This window comes from Pristiophorus japonicus, chromosome 9 (genome assembly GCF_044704955.1).
Source record: "Pristiophorus japonicus isolate sPriJap1 chromosome 9, sPriJap1.hap1, whole genome shotgun sequence".
Lineage (NCBI taxonomy): Eukaryota > Metazoa > Chordata > Chondrichthyes > Pristiophoridae > Pristiophorus > Pristiophorus japonicus.
This window is the reverse complement of record NC_091985.1, coordinates 192,480,894-192,497,673: the sequence shown is the minus strand read 5'-3', so window position 1 is coordinate 192,497,673 and position 16,780 is coordinate 192,480,894. Positions and strand designations below refer to the sequence as shown.

Here is a 16,780-nt window from a genome sequence, read left to right as displayed (position 1 = left end):
CGCTCGCCCATCACCCCTTGTGCTCGCTGGCACGTGTCCTAACTCGCACCGAGTCCCACTCACCCATCACCCCCTGTGCTCTCTACCCCGTGTCCTAACTCGCACCAAGTCCCGCTCACCCATCACCCCCTGTGCTCACTGCCCCATGCCCTAACTCACACCCAGTCCCACTCACCCAGCATCACCTGTGCTCACTAACCCGTGTCCTAACTCACACCCAGTCCCGCTCACCCATCACCCCCTGTGCTCACTGCCCCGTGACCTAACTCGCACCGTGTCCCACTCACCCATCACCCTCTGTGCTCACTGCCCCGTGTCCTCACTCACACCAAGACCCACTCACCCATCACCCCCTCTGCTCGCTGACCCGTGTCCTAACTCGCACCAAGCCCCACTCGCCCATCACCCCCTGTGCTCGCTGCCCCGTGTCCGAACTCACACCGAGTCTCGCTCACCCATCACCCCCTGTGCTTGCTGGCCCGTGTCCCAACTCGCACCGCGTCTCGCTCACCCATCACCCCCTGTGCTTGCTGGCCCGTGTCCCAACTCGCACCGGTTCCCGCTCACCCATCACCCGCTGTGCTCGCTGCCCCGTGTCCTAACTCACACCGGTTCCCGCTCACCCATCACCCCCTGTGCTCACTGCCCCGTGTCCTAACTCGCACCGGTTCCCGCTCACCCATCACCCCCTGTGCTCACTGCCCCGTGTCCTAACTCGTACCGAGTCCTGCTCACCCATCACCCACTGTGCTCGCTGCCCCGTGTCCTAACTCGCACCGAGTCCCGCTAGCCCATCGCCCCCTGTGCTCACTGCCCCGTGTCCTAACTCACACCGAGTCCCACTCACCCATCACCCCCTTTGCTCACTGCCCCGAGTCCTAACTCGCACCAAGTCCCACTCACCCATCACCCCTATGCTCACTGCCCCCTGTCCTACCTCGCACCGAGTCCCACTCACCCATCACCCCCTGTGCTCACTGCCCCGTGTCCGAACTCGCACCAAGTCCGGCTCACCCATCACCTCCTGTGCTCAATGCCCCGTGTCCTAACTCGCACCGAGTCCCACTCACCCATCACTCCCTGTGCTCACTGCCCCTGTTGATTTCTGGATTCTTTTCCCTCAATCTGTTTCAGCGAATACACTGAGGCGAACACCAAAGGAGTTTAGAACCAAGCAGTCTTTAATATTAGGTCTCACTGGCCGAGACTTATCAGACAGAAGGAATACTCTCGTGATAGAGCGTACCCACTTCCTACGGACAAGTAAGTTTACATTGTGAAGGCACACAGTTATACATTTTTTGGTACAAGATAACAAGATACAATTAGAGTGACATCCTAGTTCAGCCTATCCCTTTTGATCCCTCCTTTCCTTTGTCCACTCATGAGCCGACATCTATATGAGCTGTTTTTACTAAAGCTCAGGCATGGTTTCTAAATGTTACAATTTTACTGGCGTGACTAGGAACTAAGACCTTGCAATTCTGCTAATTGTGCTGATGTTGTCATATTTGCAATCTGACATTCTCTTAGTTATTTTTCCATGGCTTGTACATTTTCATATATTCAGTTCACTTCACTGTCTTTATTTTCATATATCCAGTTCACATATCCACACCCCGTGTCCTAACTCGCACCGAGTCCCGCTCACCCATCACTTCCTGTGCTCACTGCCCCGTCTCCTAACTCGCACCGAGATCCACTCACCCATCACCCCCTGTGCTCACTGCCCCGTGTCCTAACTCACACCGAGTCCCGCTCACCCATCACCCCCTGTGCTCACTGCCCTGTGTCCTAACTCGCACCGAGTCCGGCTCACCCATCACCCCCTGTGCTCACTGCCCCGTGTCCTAACTCACACCAAGTCCCGCTCACCCATCACCCCCTGTGCTCACTGCCCCATGTCCTAACTCGCACCGAGTCCCACTCACCCATCACCCCCTGTGCTCACTGCCCCGTGTCCTAACTCACACCGAGTCCCGCTCACCCATCACCCCTTGTGCTCGCTGGCCCGTGCCCTAACTCGCACCGAGTCCCGCTCGCCCATCACCCCCTGTGCTAGCTGGCCCGTGTCCTAACTCGCACCGAGTCCTGCTCACCCATCACCCCCTGTGCTAGCTGGCCCGTGTCCTAACTCGCACCGAGTCCTGCTCACCCATCACCCCCTGTGCTCACTGCCCCGTGTCCTAATTCGCACCGACTCCCGCTCACCCATCACCCACTGTGCTCACTGCCCTGTGTCCTAACTCGCACCAAGTCCTGCTCACCCATCACCCCCTGTGCTCACTGCCCCCTGTCCTAACTCGCACCGAGTCCTGATCACCCATCAGCCCCTGTGCTCACTGCATCAAGTCCTAACTCACACCAAGTCCTGCTCACCCATCACCTCCTGTGCTCACTGGCCCGTGTCCGAACTCACACCGAGTCTCGCTCACCCATCACCCCCTGTGCTCACTGCCCCGTGTCCTAACTCGCACCGAGTCCCATTCACCCATCAACCCCTGTGCTCACTGCCCCGTGTCCGAACTCGCACCGAGTCCCACTCACCCATCACCCCCCCGTGCTCACTGCCCCGTGTCCTAAATCGCACCGAGTCCCACTCACCCATCACCCACTGTGCTCACTGCCCCGTGTCAGAATTCGCACCGAGTCCCACTCACCCATCATCCCCCCGTGCTCACTGCCCCATGTCCTAACTCGCACCGTGTCCCACTCACCCACCACCCGCTGTGCTCACTGCCCCGTGTCCTAACTCGCACCGAGTTCCACTCACCCATCACCCCTGTGCTCACTGCCCCGTGTCCTAACTCGCACCGAGTCCCGCTCACCCATCACCCCCTGTGATCACTGCCCCGGGTCCAAACTCGCACCGAGTCCCAATCCCATCGACCCGTGTCCTAACTCGCACCGAGTCCCGCTCACCCATCACCCCCTGTGCTCACTGCCCAGGGTCCTAACTTGCACCGAGTCCCACTCACCCATCACCCCCTGTGCTCGCTGACCCGTGTCCTAACTCGCACCAAGTCCTGCTCACCCATCACCCCTTGTGCTCGCTGCCCTGTGTCCTAACTCACATCAAGTCCCATTCACCCATCAGCCTCTATGCTCACTGCCCTCTGTCCTAACTTGCACCGAGTCCCACTCACCCATCACCCCTTGTGCTCACTGACCTGTGTCCTAACTCGCACCGAGTCCCGCATCACCCCCTGTGCTCACTGACCTGTGTCCTAACTCGCACCGAGTCCCACTCACCCATCACCCGCTGTGCTCACTGACCTGTGTCCTAACTCGCACCGAGTCCCACTCACCCATCACCCCCTGTGCTCACTGCCCCGTGTCCTAATTTGCACCGAGTCCCACTCACCCATCACCCCTGTGCTCACTGCCCCGTGTCCTAACTCGCACCAAGTCCGGCTCACCCATCACCTCCTGTGCTCACTGGCCCGTGTCCTAACTCGCACCGAGTCCCGCTCACCCATCACCCCCTGTGCTCGCTGGCCCGTGTCCGAACTCGCACCGAGTCTCGCTCACCCATCACCCCCTGTGCTCACTGCCCCGTGTCCTAACTCACACCGAGTCTCGCTCACCCATCACCCCCTGTGCTCAATGCATCAAGTCCTAACTCACACCAAGTCCTGCTCACCCATCACCCCGTGTGCTAACTGCACCGTGTCCGAACTCGCAGCAAGTCCCACTCACCCATCACCCGCTGTGCTCGCTGCCCCGTGTCCTAACTCGCACCGAGTACCGCTCACCCATCACCCCCTGTGCTCACTGCCCCGTGTCCTAACTCGCACCAAGTCCTGCTCACCCATCACCCCCTGTGCTCACTGACCCCTGTCCTAACTCGCACCGAGTCCTACTCACCCATCAGCCCCAGTGCTCACTGCCCCGTGTTCTAACTCACGCCAAGTCCCACTCACCCATCACCCCCTGTGCTCATTGCCCCGTATTCTAACTCACACCTAGTCCCACTCACCCATCACCCTCTGTGCTCACTGACCTGTGTCCTAACTCGCACCAAGTCCCACTCACCCATCACCCTCTGTGCTTACTGCCCCGTGTCCTAACTCAGACCGAGTCCCGCTCACCCACCACCCCCTGTGCTCACTGCCCCGTGTCCTAACTCACACCGAATCCCGCTCACCCATCATTCCATGTTCTCACTGCCCTGTGTCCTAACTCGCACCAAGTCCTGCTCACCCATCACCCCGTGTGCTCACTGCACCATGTCCGAACTCGCAGCAAGTCCCACTCACCCATCACCCGCTGTGCTCGCTGCCCCGTGTCCTAACTCGCACCAAGTCCCGCTCACCCATCACTCCTTGTGCTCGCTGCCCTGTGTCCTAACTCGCACCAAGTCCTACTCACCCATCAGCCCCAGTGCTCACTGCCCCGTGTTCTAACTCACGCCAAGTCCCACTCACCCATCACCCCCTGTGCTCATTGCCCCGTGTTCTAACTCACACCAAGTCCCACTCACCCATCACCCTCTGTGCTCACTGACCTGTGTCCTAACTCGCACCAAGTCCCACTCACCCATCACCCCCTATGCTCACTGCCCCGTGTCCTAACTCGCACCAAGTCCCACTCACCCATCACCCCCTGTGCTCACTGCCCTCTGTCCTAACTCGCACCGAGTCCCACTCACCCATCACCCCCTGTGCTCACTGCCCCGTGTCCTAACTCACACCAAGTCCCGCTCACCCATCACCCCCTGTGCTCACTGCCCCATGTCCTAACTCGCACCGAGTCCCACTCACCCATCACCCCCTGTGCTCACTGCCCCGTGTCCTAACTCACACCGAGTCCCGCTCACCCATCACCCCTTGTGCTCGCTGGCCCGTGCCCTAACTCGCACCGAGTCCCGCTCGCCCATCACCTCCTGTGCTCACTGGCCCGTGTCCTAACTCGCACCGAGTCCTGCTCACCCATCACCCCCTGTGCTCACTGCCCCGTGTCCTAATTCGCACCGACTCCCGCTCACCCATCACCCACTGTGCTCACTGCCCTGTGTCCTAACTCGCACCAAGTCCTGCTCACCCATCACCCCCTGTGCTCACTGCCCCCTGTCCTAACTCGCACCGAGTCCTGATCACCCATCAGCCCCTGTGCTCACTGCAGCAAGTCCTAACTCACACCAAGTCCTGCTCACCCATCACCCCCTGTGCTCACTGCCCCGTGTCCTAATTTGCACCGACTCCCGCTCACCCATCACCCACTGTGCTCACTGCCCCGTGTCCTAACTCGCACCGAGTCCTGCTCACCCATCACCCCCTTTGCTCACTGCCCCGTGTCCTAACTCGCACCGAGTCCTGCTCACCCATCACCCCCTGTGCTCACTGCCCCGTGTCCTAATTTGCACCGACTCCCGCTCACCCATCACCCACTGTGCTCAATGCCCTGTGTCCTAACTCGCACCAAGTCCTGCTCACCCATCACCCCCTGTGCTCACTGCCCGCTGTCCGAACTCGCACCGAGTCCCACTCACCCATCACCCCCTGTACTCGCTGCATCATGTCCGAACTCACACCAAGTCCGGCTCACCCATCACCCGCTATGCTCACTGCCCCCTGTCCTAATTCGCACCGAGTCCCACTCACCCATCACCCCGCCGTGCTCACTGCCCCGTGTCCTAACTCGCACCGAGTCCCACTCACCCATCACCCCGCTGTGCTCACTGCCCCGTGTCCTAACTCGCACCGAGTCCCGCTCACCCATCACCCCGTGCTCACTGCCCCGTGTCCTAACTCGCACCGAGTCCTGCTCACCCATCACCCCCTGTGCTCACTGCCCGTGTCCTAACTCACACCGAGTCCCGTTCACCCATCACCCCGTGCTCACTGCCCCGTGTCCTAACTCGCACCGAGTCCTGCTCACCCATCACCCCCTGTGCTCACTGCCCCCTGTCCTAACTCGCACCGAGTCCCACTCACCCATCACCCCCTGTGCTCGCTGGCCCGTGTCCTAACTCGCACCGAGTCCCGCTCACCCATCACCCCCTGTGCTCACTGCCCCGTGTCCTAACTCGCAGCGAGTCTCGCTCACCCATCACCCACTGTGCTCGCTGGCCCGTGTCCTAATTCACACCGACTCCCGCTCACACATCACCCACTGTGCTCACTGCCCTGTGTCCTAACTCGCATCAAGTCCTGCTCACCCATCACCCACTGTGCTCACTGCATCAAGTCCTAACTCACACCAAGTCCTGCTCACCCATCACCCGCTAAGCTCACTGCCCCCTGTCCTAATTCGCACCGAGTCCCACTCACCCATCACCCCCCCGTGCTCACTGCCCCATGTCCTAACTCGCACCGAGTCCCGCTCGCCCATCACCCCCTGTGCTCGCTGGCCCGTGTCCTAACTCGCACCGAGTCCCGCTCGCCCATCACCCCTTGTGCTCGCTGGCACGTGTCCTAACTCGCACCGAGTCCCACTCACCCATCACCCCCTGTGCTCTCTACCCCGTGTCCTAACTCGCACCAAGTCCCGCTCACCCATCACCCCCTGTGCTCACTGCCCCATGCCCTAACTCACACCCAGTCCCACTCACCCATCATCACCTGTGCTCACTAACCCGTGTCCTAACTCACACCCAGTCCCGCTCACCCATCACCCCCTGTGCTCACTGCCCCGTGACCTAACTCGCACCGTGTCCCACTCACCCATCACCCTCTGTGCTCACTGCCCCGTGTCCTCACTCACACCAAGACCCACTCACCCATCACCCCCTCTGCTCGCTGACCCGTGTCCTAACTCGCACCAAGCCCCACTCGCCCATCACCCCCTGTGCTCGCTGCCCCGTGTCCGAACTCACACCGAGTCTCGCTCACCCATCACCCCCTGTGCTTGCTGGCCCGTGTCCCAACTCGCACCGCGTCTCGCTCACCCATCACCCCCTGTGCTTGCTGGCCCGTGTCCCAACTCGCACCGGTTCCCGCTCACCCATCACCCGCTGTGCTCGCTGCCCCGTGTCCTAACTCACACCGGTTCCCGCTCACCCATCACCCCCTGTGCTCACTGCCCCGTGTCCTAACTCGCACCGGTTCCCGCTCACCCATCACCCCCTGTGCTCACTGCCCCGTGTCCTAACTCGTACCGAGTCCTGCTCACCCATCACCCACTGTGCTCGCTGCCCCGTGTCCTAACTCGCACCGAGTCCCGCTAGCCCATCGCCCCCTGTGCTCACTGCCCCGTGTCCTAACTCACACCGAGTCCCACTCGCCCATCACCCCCTGTGCTCACTGCCCCGTGTCCTAACTCACACTGAGTCCCACTCACCCATCACCCCCTGTGCTCACTGCCCCGTGTCCTAACTCACACCGAGTCCCACTCACCCATCACCCCCTGTGCTCACTGCCCTGTGTCCTAACTCACACCCAGTCCCACTCACCCATCACCCCCTGTGCTCGCTGACCTACATTGGCTTCCGGTTAAGCAACGCCTCAATTTCAAAATTCTCATCCTGGTTTACAAATCCCTCCATGGCACTCGCCCCTCCCTATCTCTGTAATCTCCTCCAACCTCCCCGAGATGTCTGCGTTCCTCTAATTCTGCCCTCCTAAGCATCCCTGATTATAATCGCTCCACCATCGGTGACCGTGCCTTCAGCTGCCTGGGCCCCAAGCCCTGGAACTCCCTCCAAAACCTCTCCGCCTCTCTACCTCCTTTAAAACACTCCTTAAAACCTCCCTCTTGAACCAAGCTTTTGGTCATCTGCCATAATTTCTTTTATGCGGCTTGGTGTCAAACTGATCCGTTTTGTCTTTTCACACTGTTGTGAAGCACTTTGGGACGCTTTACTACGTTAAAGCAGCTATATCAATGCAAGTTTTTGAATGTACCCAAGCAAACAATGTCCCCAGACGAATTCCCGGTTCACAAAACTCCTCCCCCTGGGCAATGAGTGCAGTCCCTGGGCTGTCACTTTGCAGCTTAATTCAACAACAAATTGTACAATTTGACACCGACTCAGTGCTGGGCAGTCTCCTGCACATGTGGCCCTTGTTTCTGAGCTTCCTGCTGCTGTCGGGACTGGGCGCACAGCAACCCGTGGGGGAGAGGCCATGGGAGAGGGCCCGCTCACAGTCACTGGGGAAAGCGGGGGGAAGGGCTATCCTAGACACTTGGTGGTGTGGGGTGGGGGAGGGGGGCATCAGGCGTGATCTCTGTCACTGTGGGTGTAGGGCGGGGGGGAGTCGGAGTCAGGTGTGACAATATCTGGGTGAGGGGCAGGTGTGACCTTGTCACTGGGGGAGAGGGGGCAGGTGTGACCTCAGTCACTGGGGGAGAGGGGGGGAGGTGTGACCTCAGTCACTGGGGGAGAGGGGCAGGTGTGACCTCAGTCACTGGGGGAGAGCGGGGGAGGTGTGACCTCAGTCACTGGGGGAGAGGGGGGAGGTGTGACCTCAGTCATTGGGGGAGAGGGGCAGGTGTGACCTCAGTCACTGGGGGAGAGGGGCAGGTGTGACCTCAGTCACTGGGGGAGAGGGGCAGGTGTGACCTCAGTCACTGGGGGAGAGGGGCAGGTGTGACCTCAGTCACTGGGGGAGAGGGGGAGGTGTGACCTCAGTCACTGGGGGAGAGGGGGGAGGTGTGACCTCAGTCACTGGGGGAGATGGGGGAGGTGTGACCTCAGTCACTGGGGGAGATGGGGGGAGGTGTGACCTCAGTCACTGGGGGAGAGAGGGGGAGGTGTGACCCCAGTCACTGGGGGAGATGGGGGGAGGTGTGACCTCAGTCACTGGGGGAGATGGGGGGAGGTGTGACCTCAGTCACTGGGGGAGAGGAGGGGGGGAGGTGTGACCTCAGTCACTGGGGGAGAGGGGCAGGTGTGACCTCAGTCACTGGGGGTGAGGGGGAGGTGTGACCTCAGTCACTGGGGGAGAGAGGGGGAGGTGTGACCCCAGTCACTGGGGGAGATGGGGGGAGGTGTGACCTCAGTCACTGGGGGAGATGGGGGGAGGTGTGACCTCAGTCACTGGGGGAGAGGGGGGGAGGTGTGACCTCAGTCACTGGGGGAGATGGGGGGAGGTGTGACCTCAGTCACTGGGGGAGAGGGGGAGGTGTGACCTCAGTCACTGGGGGAGAGGGGCAGGTGTGACCTCAGTCACTGGGGGAGATGGGGGGAGGTGTGAACTCAGTCACTGGGGGAGAGAGGGGGAGGTGTGACCCCAGTCACTGGGGGAGAGGGGCAGGTGTGACCTCAGTCACTGGGGGTGAGGGGGAGGTGTGACCTCAGTCACTGGGGGAGAGAGGGGGAGGTGTGACCCCAGTCACTGGGGGAGATGGGGGGAGGTGTGACCTCAGTCACTGGGGGAGAGGGGGAGGTGTGACCTCAGTCACTGGGGGAGAGGGGGAGGTGTGACCTCAGTCACTGGGGGAGAGGGGGCGTGGATGTTGTCATGTGTCTGACTGCACTTCAATAGTGAGATGTCACATCCGTGGTAATTAAATGCACATTTCTTTGGGTTATGCCGTGTATATGTGCAACTGTTAAAATACAGGCTGCTAAAATTTCTCGAAATTCCTCCGGCCGTGTGCCTGGCCTGGTGCTGACCGAATCCAAAATCTTGGGAACAGGGTTGTTAGCAAAGGGATTGGATCACCAGGAAAATAAGGAGGTGAGGCTGTTGGTCCTGAAGATAATTAAAGCCTTTCGAAAAGCGGACTATTTTAAACCGCCCACTTTCCGAGCAGCACTGGTTGGGCCTCATGCGGAAGTACTTTCTGTGGGTCAGACGAGGAGCTGGAAGTGGTGCGATTTCTGACAAAACATCATCCCATCTTGCGTCTTGCGCCTGTCCGCCTTTTGGAATCTCTTCCATGGGAAAATGAGGCAGAAAAACTCGGTCCCAGCCCAAAGTCGGCTCCTCCACTTCACCCACCCGCCGTCTCCCATCGTCCGACTCTCCCAAGCCCAGGAATTTCAGCTTCTGTACCAAGCTCCAAACACGGTTGTGTATATAAAACCGTATATTGAATAATCAGAAATGCTTCAGAGACATGGACCATGTACAGTAGGCACCTCAAAGCCCTGGAGAAATACCACCGACGCTGCCTCCGCAAGATCCTGAAATCCATTGGCAGGATAGTCTCTCTCAGGCCAACACCCCCCCAGCATTGAGGCACTGAGCGCGCTCGATCAGCTCCGTTGGGTGGGCCACATCGTCCGCATACCCGACACGAGACTCCCGAAACAAGCGCTCTACTCGGCAGGCGAGCCCAAGGAGGGGCAAAGAAAACGCGCTTCAAGGACAGCCTCAAAGCCTCCTTGGAAAAGTGCAACATCCTCACCGATTCCTGGGAATCCCTGGTCCAAGACCGCCCAAAGTGGAGGAAGTGCATCCGGGAAGGCGCCGAACACCTCGAGCCTCTTCACTGGGAGCACGTGGAAGCCAAGCACCAACAGCGGAAGGAGCGTACGGCAACCCAAGCTCCCCCCCCGCAGCCGTCCCTCTAACCACCGTCTATCCCACCTGTGACTGAGACTGTCGGTCCCACATTGGACTCATCAGTTACCTCCGAAGCCATGTTAGTGTGGAAGCCAGTCATCCTCGACTCCGAGGGACTGCCTCAGAGAGAAGAGAGAGAGAGTGACAATGGGCCTGAAATTCCGATTGAGCTCTTCCCGCGGGCAAACGAGTGAAATCGGGAAAAAAGATGGGCACTTACCTGTTGCTGCTGCGCCCGTTGGAAGTTCCGAGCCTGAGGCCTCCCGTGATGCGCGTCGCAGCGCGTGCACGTGGGGCTGTGCGCAGGCCGGGAGCTGGAGTCAGCAGCCCGTCAGGTTAGTATATTTTCTCATTCATAGTAATAGGAGTTCCGTAAGTCCGGAATGAGAAAACCCCCCCAAACACCTAAAACACAGAAAAAAAGAAAATAAAGTACATATATTTTCCCCACTTTTTACAAAGTTTTTTTTTAATTAGCCTTAAACTAAACTTACCCTAGTGGGGAGGGTTTTTAAGAATAAAATGTGTCTTTATAACTTTATTTTAAAATATTTCTGTGTATTTTTAAACACGCGCCTGTAAAAGTAGGCGATACGCCTGCTTCTATCAGGCGCAAGATTTTAAAGGGCATTTTCAGGGCAAGATATTCGTAAATATCGGAAATCCTGCCCTGCAAGTGTCCTCGCTCCCGATATACGGAGGATCTGTCAAGACCAGAAACCTGACAGATCGGAAAAGCCGGTTTTCAGCGCATGTGCATTGCACGCTAAAAACCCGGCTTTTCCGATGCCTTCCCGGGTCTGTAGAAACATCGGAACATAGAAACATAGAAATTAGGTGCAGGAGTAGGCCATTCGGCCCTTCGAGCCTGCACCGCCATTCAATATGATCATGGCTGATCATTCACCTCAGTACCCCTTTCCTGCTTTCTCTCCATACCCCTTGATCACTTTAGCCGTAAGGGTCATATCTAACTCCTGAAGGGTGCAAAATTCACAAGAACCAACTCCCCTCCCCCCGCTCCCCCCCCCCCCCCCCACTCAGTGTTTGGGCCCATTCAAAAATAAATTTAATTTGGGAACTATCTACCGGAAAGTTTGAAATCGTAAAGTGCTTACGGGGTTCTGAGTCGCGTTTACCATGTTAACTCCCTGCTCCATCGCCACGTTGGGAGCAGAGTTGAGTGCGTATATGATCTTGGTTTCCTCCTCCCCGCCATGAAGGTTTGAGCCATCAACGCCGCTGCTTCCAAGGTCAAGTCCTTGATCTCAATTAGCTTCCTAAAAATCCCGGCATAACCAATGCCCTCAATGAAGAAATCCCGTAACATCTCCCCCCTGCAGGCGTCTGTGAACTTACAGAGGCTGCCAAACGCCGAAGGTCCGCAACAAAGTCCGGTATGCTCTGTCCTTCCCGACACCGGTGTGTATAGAATCGGTGTCGGGCCATGTGTATACTGCTCGCCGGTTTGAGGTGCTCACCGATCAGTTTGCTGAGCTTCTCAAAGTTCTTGTCCGCCGGCTTCTCGGGTGCGAGGTCTTTCATCAGCGCGTACGTCTTCAGTCCACAGCTGGTCAGTAGATGCGCCCTTCGCTTGTCAGCTGCTGCATTTCCCAACCAGTCCTTCGTGACAAAGCTCTGCTGGAGTCGCTCAATGAAATCGTCCCAGTCCTCACCAACACAGTACTGTTCCTCTGTGCTACTGGTGGCCATTCTCGTGAGTCGTTGATTCCCGTTTCTCGTCGCCAAATGTTGTGTCCTTACACACTACTATAAATTTACACGAGGCACATTCTATGGACAAGGTCACTCTGTGACCCTAACCTTTATTCACAGGCCCAAGAAGTGATGACCCTGTGTGGGACCTCCCTTTATATACCTGGATGCACAGGTGAGGAGTGTCTCCCACAAGTTCACCCCCTGTGGTCAAGGTGTGCATTTCTTAGGTGTGTACAGTATGCAGTGTTGTTACATGAAGGTTACAGTTACATGAAGGTTACAAACATGACACCCACCATTCGCCCACCCAAATGCTCCTGGACGGGAGAATTAAGGACGGGACAGTGAGCAGTGCCCGCATTGCTCGCTGGACCCTGCTCCTCTCTCAAATGGACCTAAGGGTAAAGGTCTCTGCGAGCCAAAACTTGCAGCCAACATGATTTATCCATGGTCAGCCCACCGGTGTTCCATAGAAGGGGTATGGGAAATTAACATAGGCTTTCGGGCTGGGTTACACTCCACAGGCCGAGAGATCGATGTGGACGGTTCAAGCATGGTATCTGCAGGTGAACGACTCACAGGCTGCGGAGTGTATGACCCCGAGGCAGGCATTGCCCTGGCGATTAAACTCCCCAGTACTATGAGCGCCCAGCACGCTGAACTGTGTGTGGTGGTGTACGTAGTCACACACCCCGAAGAATTCCCTACCCCATACACGATTTGCTCGGACAGTATGTTCACATGCAATTCGTGTACGGAGTAACTGGCTATCTGGTCCCGCCGCGGATACACATCCGCAGACGGGAGACCCCTGGCAATTAAGCCCCTACTGGAAAGGATCATGAAAGCCATAGGGGAGGAAGGGAATATCTACATACATAAAGTGAAGGCACATTCCACCACTGAACCCCATAGCGAGGGAAACCAGCAGGCTGACATGTTGGCCAAGCAAGGTGCCCGCATGGGCAAGCTCTGGGATCCGTACATCCCAGGACCCATTGCAGCAGTTAGGGGCAGGATGGGGACAGCAGGGAAGGCTTTGCCCCCGGACCGAAAGATGGTTCAGACCCAAGACCCCGTCCTCAAAACTGTCCTTAATAAGAATTAGGAACAGGAGTAGGCCATCTAGCCCCTCGAGCCTGCTCTGCCATTCAATAAGATCATGGCTGATCTGGCCGTGGACTCAGCTCCACTTACCCGCCCGCTCCCCGTAACCCTTAATTCCCTTATTGGTTAAAAATCTATCTATCTGTGACTTGAATACATTCAATGAGCTAGCCTCAACTGCTTCCTTGGGCAGAGAATTCCACAGATTCACAACCCTCTGGGAGAAGAAATTCCTTCTCAATTCGGTTTTAAATTGGCTCCCCCGTATTTTGAGGCTGTGCCCCCTAGTTCTAGTCTTCCCGACCAGTGGAAACAACCTCTCTGCCTCGATCTTGTTATTTCATTATTTTAAATGTTTCTATAAGATCACCCCTCATCCTTCTGAACTCCAACGAGTAAAGACCCAGTCTACTCAATCTATCATCATAAGGTAACCCCCTCATCTCCGGAATCAGCCGAGTGAATCGTCTCTGTACCCCCTCCAAAGCTGGTATATCCTTCCTTAAGTAAGGTGACCAAAACTGCACGCAGTACTCCAGGTGCGGCCTCACCAATACCCCGTACAGTTGCAGCAGGACCTCCCTGCTTTTGTACTCCATCCCTCTCGCAATGAAGGCCAACATTCCATTCGCCTTCCTGATTACCTGCTGCACCTGCAAACTAACTTTAATTTGTCCTGAACTTTTATTTCTGAACACGCTAGCTAAAGGGGAAAGGATAGACGGCCCGTACGGCACAGCAGCAATTGCCATTAAAGAAGACATGCTGTTCAGGGGGGAGCAATGGGTGAGTACCACAACAACACCGGAGAGAATTCCTCCAGCTGGCCCACGAGGGTCCAGGAGCAGGACACCCCGGACCTGAGACCACTTGGCATCGAGTGGAACAGGCAGGGTGGTGGCCAGGACTCAGGGAAGACGTCCGCGAGTTCTGTGCTAGCTGTCTGGTGTGCGCTGCCAACAACCCCGATCCCCAGAAAAGGAAGGTGTCTATGGGACATATCACATGCATATCAATTGCATGTGAACATACTGTCCGAGCAAATCGTGTACGGGGTCGGGAATTCTTCGGGGTGTGTGACTAGGGACACCACCGCAGACAGTTCAACGTGCTGGGCGCTCACAGTACTGGGGAGTTTAATGGGACATATCAGGAGGGTAGAGGGACCCTGGCAGTCGATCCAGATCAATTACATCGGGCCCCTACCCAATGCCCAGGGAGGCTACAAGTACTGCCTAGTATTGATGGAGGTATTCACCAAATGGGTGGAAGCCTTCCCATGCCGAACAGCCACTGCCCTGGGACAGCCAGGATCCTGGTCAGAGACGTGTTCTCTTGATGGGGACTACCACAATACGTGGAGTCCGACCAAGGGAGTCACTTCACCGGGCAGGTGATGCAGGAGACCCTAAAGGTACTCGGCATCAAAGGGAAATGACATGTCGCCCACAACCTGCAGTCATCCGGGCCTGTGGAGCGTTTAAACTGCACCATCAAAGAAAGGCTGCACAAAGAGACAGGGGACTCACCCAAAGGGTGGGTAGAGGTCCTACCACTGGTCCTCATGGGAATCCGGGCCAGCCAGTCAAAGAGCACGGTGTACTCCCCGTACGAGCTCATGACCGGCAGAGCCATGCGAACCCCCACCCATGTGTTAGCCCCGGGACTCACGGAAGGTCAGCTTAGGGAAGCGAACCGGGACAGCTTTGTCAGGAATCTGTTTGAACACCTTAAACAGATTCACGGGCAGACTGCTAACAACATGGGAAAACAGCATCGGAGCAACCGACTGCTGCTAGAACCCTGCAAGCACCAGGAATGGGAGATAGGGGACCAGGTCATGGTGAGGAACTATGCTAGAGTAGGGGTCTTTGAGGCACAGTACATGGGACCGTACCACATTGTGACAAGGCAAGCCCCATGGTCTATGCCATAAAATTGCCCCACCGAACAAAGTGGTTCCATATAAATCAGTGCAAACTTTTCAACCCAGGGGCAGCAGCTAAACGTAAGGAACAGCCAAAAACTGTAAACTGTACTAAAGACAGGGACCCCCAGCCAGCAGCCCCCGACTGTGGAAATCCCACAGGGGACGTGGCAGACCCACAGACTGCACCTAGAGGGGTGGTGGACTGTGTTACTGGAGGAGCTGTCCTCCCAATCATTTTGGACTCGGACGCACCCCCAGCAGCCGGAGCCTTAAGAAGGACTCCCTGCACACCACGGCTAAAGACACCGTGGTCACCAGCGCCCCAATTTAAATGGTTCAGCCCCGGGAAAGGGACCAGCCGCAAAAGGGTATCTAAGGTCAGAGACCAGCCCGCGAGTAGGGACACCCAGCCGGTAGCCTCAGGCAACGAGGGACCCCCAGGAGAGATAGCGGTGGAACAGCCACCAAGTGAGAGTCCCCAGCCCTTGGTCCTCGACCAGGCAGAACCCCCAGGGGAAGAAACGAACCAGGCAGCCACCCGCAAAGGAGCGGTGTGCTGTAGCACCAGAGGGGATGTTCCCCCGATAGTGTGGGACTCAAACCCACGTCCGGTCAGGACACTCCTGGTCCTGCGGTACAGGCCGATTTACTACTGGCCCCGCTGGACACCCAGAGGCAAAAGAAGAAAGAAAGAAAGCAGGAATTAACCTGGCCACCCGGAGACGGGTGGCAGATGTACATATATAGTGCAATATGGATTTAAGAATGTTTAGTGAATAATTTAGAGTGGTGTAAGATTCGTCTATGTAATGATAGTGATATATGTGTTAGTTACTGGGGTAAGGAAAAGAATCTACCTGTGCAGCTATTAAAAGAGGCATGGGCCAGGTAATACCCGGGAGTAAGAAGAATCTACCCGGTATAAGTATTAAGTGAAGCACTGGTGAGATAACAAGCAAAACGGCTGTGAGATAAAAATTAGAAACAGACATCAGTCCACAAGGCACTGAATAAGACAGCCAGTCGATTAAAGACTACCCTATGTCTGAAAAGAAGAGAGCCCAGATTGGAACTCGGTCACCTTTGTCAAGCCAGAGAGCTTTCTCAGGGCTAGACAATCTGTTTTATGTGCCCCGACAGGAGAGAGAGCAGCATGAGAAGGATCCTGTTCCTGCTCGCCCTGATAAGGATGAGCAGCAGCGACCGAGGAGACGTGGAAGAATCCCTCATCTACGGGTGTTCAGGAGGAAGAGCACCGATCGTAACCGCCGGGGGTGGCCCCCGAGAACTCGCTGTTTACGCCCACGAGGGAAGATGGCCAGGGTGGCTGGGATCTAATTCTACCCGCTACTCCAGCCAGGAAGGGTTTACCTATGGGGAGGCCTCACTTCCATGCCCCCGGATACGGATCATCGCTGCCCGAGTCAGTGTTACAGAGGGAAAGCGTGTGTGTTTAACTTGCAAAGGGAACATCCCCCTGGGAAGATGGTGGTGGCTCAGAAAACTGAGCAAGGACGCATGGGACCAGGAATCGGACTGGGAAAGACTCAGTAATGATACGTACCGCACC

General features: G+C 57.0%; 1 protein-coding gene across 1 annotated transcript in view; it reads left to right on the top strand.

The window, feature by feature from the left end:
* The window catches only part of LOC139274029 (uncharacterized), a 74,208-nt gene extending 57,744 nt beyond the window's left edge, over positions 1–16,464 (top strand). The window contains exons 8-9 of the mRNA XM_070891081.1: positions 1,135–1,263; positions 16,351–16,464. Coding sequence (XP_070747182.1) covers positions 1,135–1,263; positions 16,351–16,367 — 146 coding nt within the window. The 3' untranslated portion in view covers positions 16,368–16,464. The remainder of the gene's footprint in view (positions 1–1,134; positions 1,264–16,350) is intronic.
* Positions 16,465–16,780: the final 316 nt, after the last annotated feature.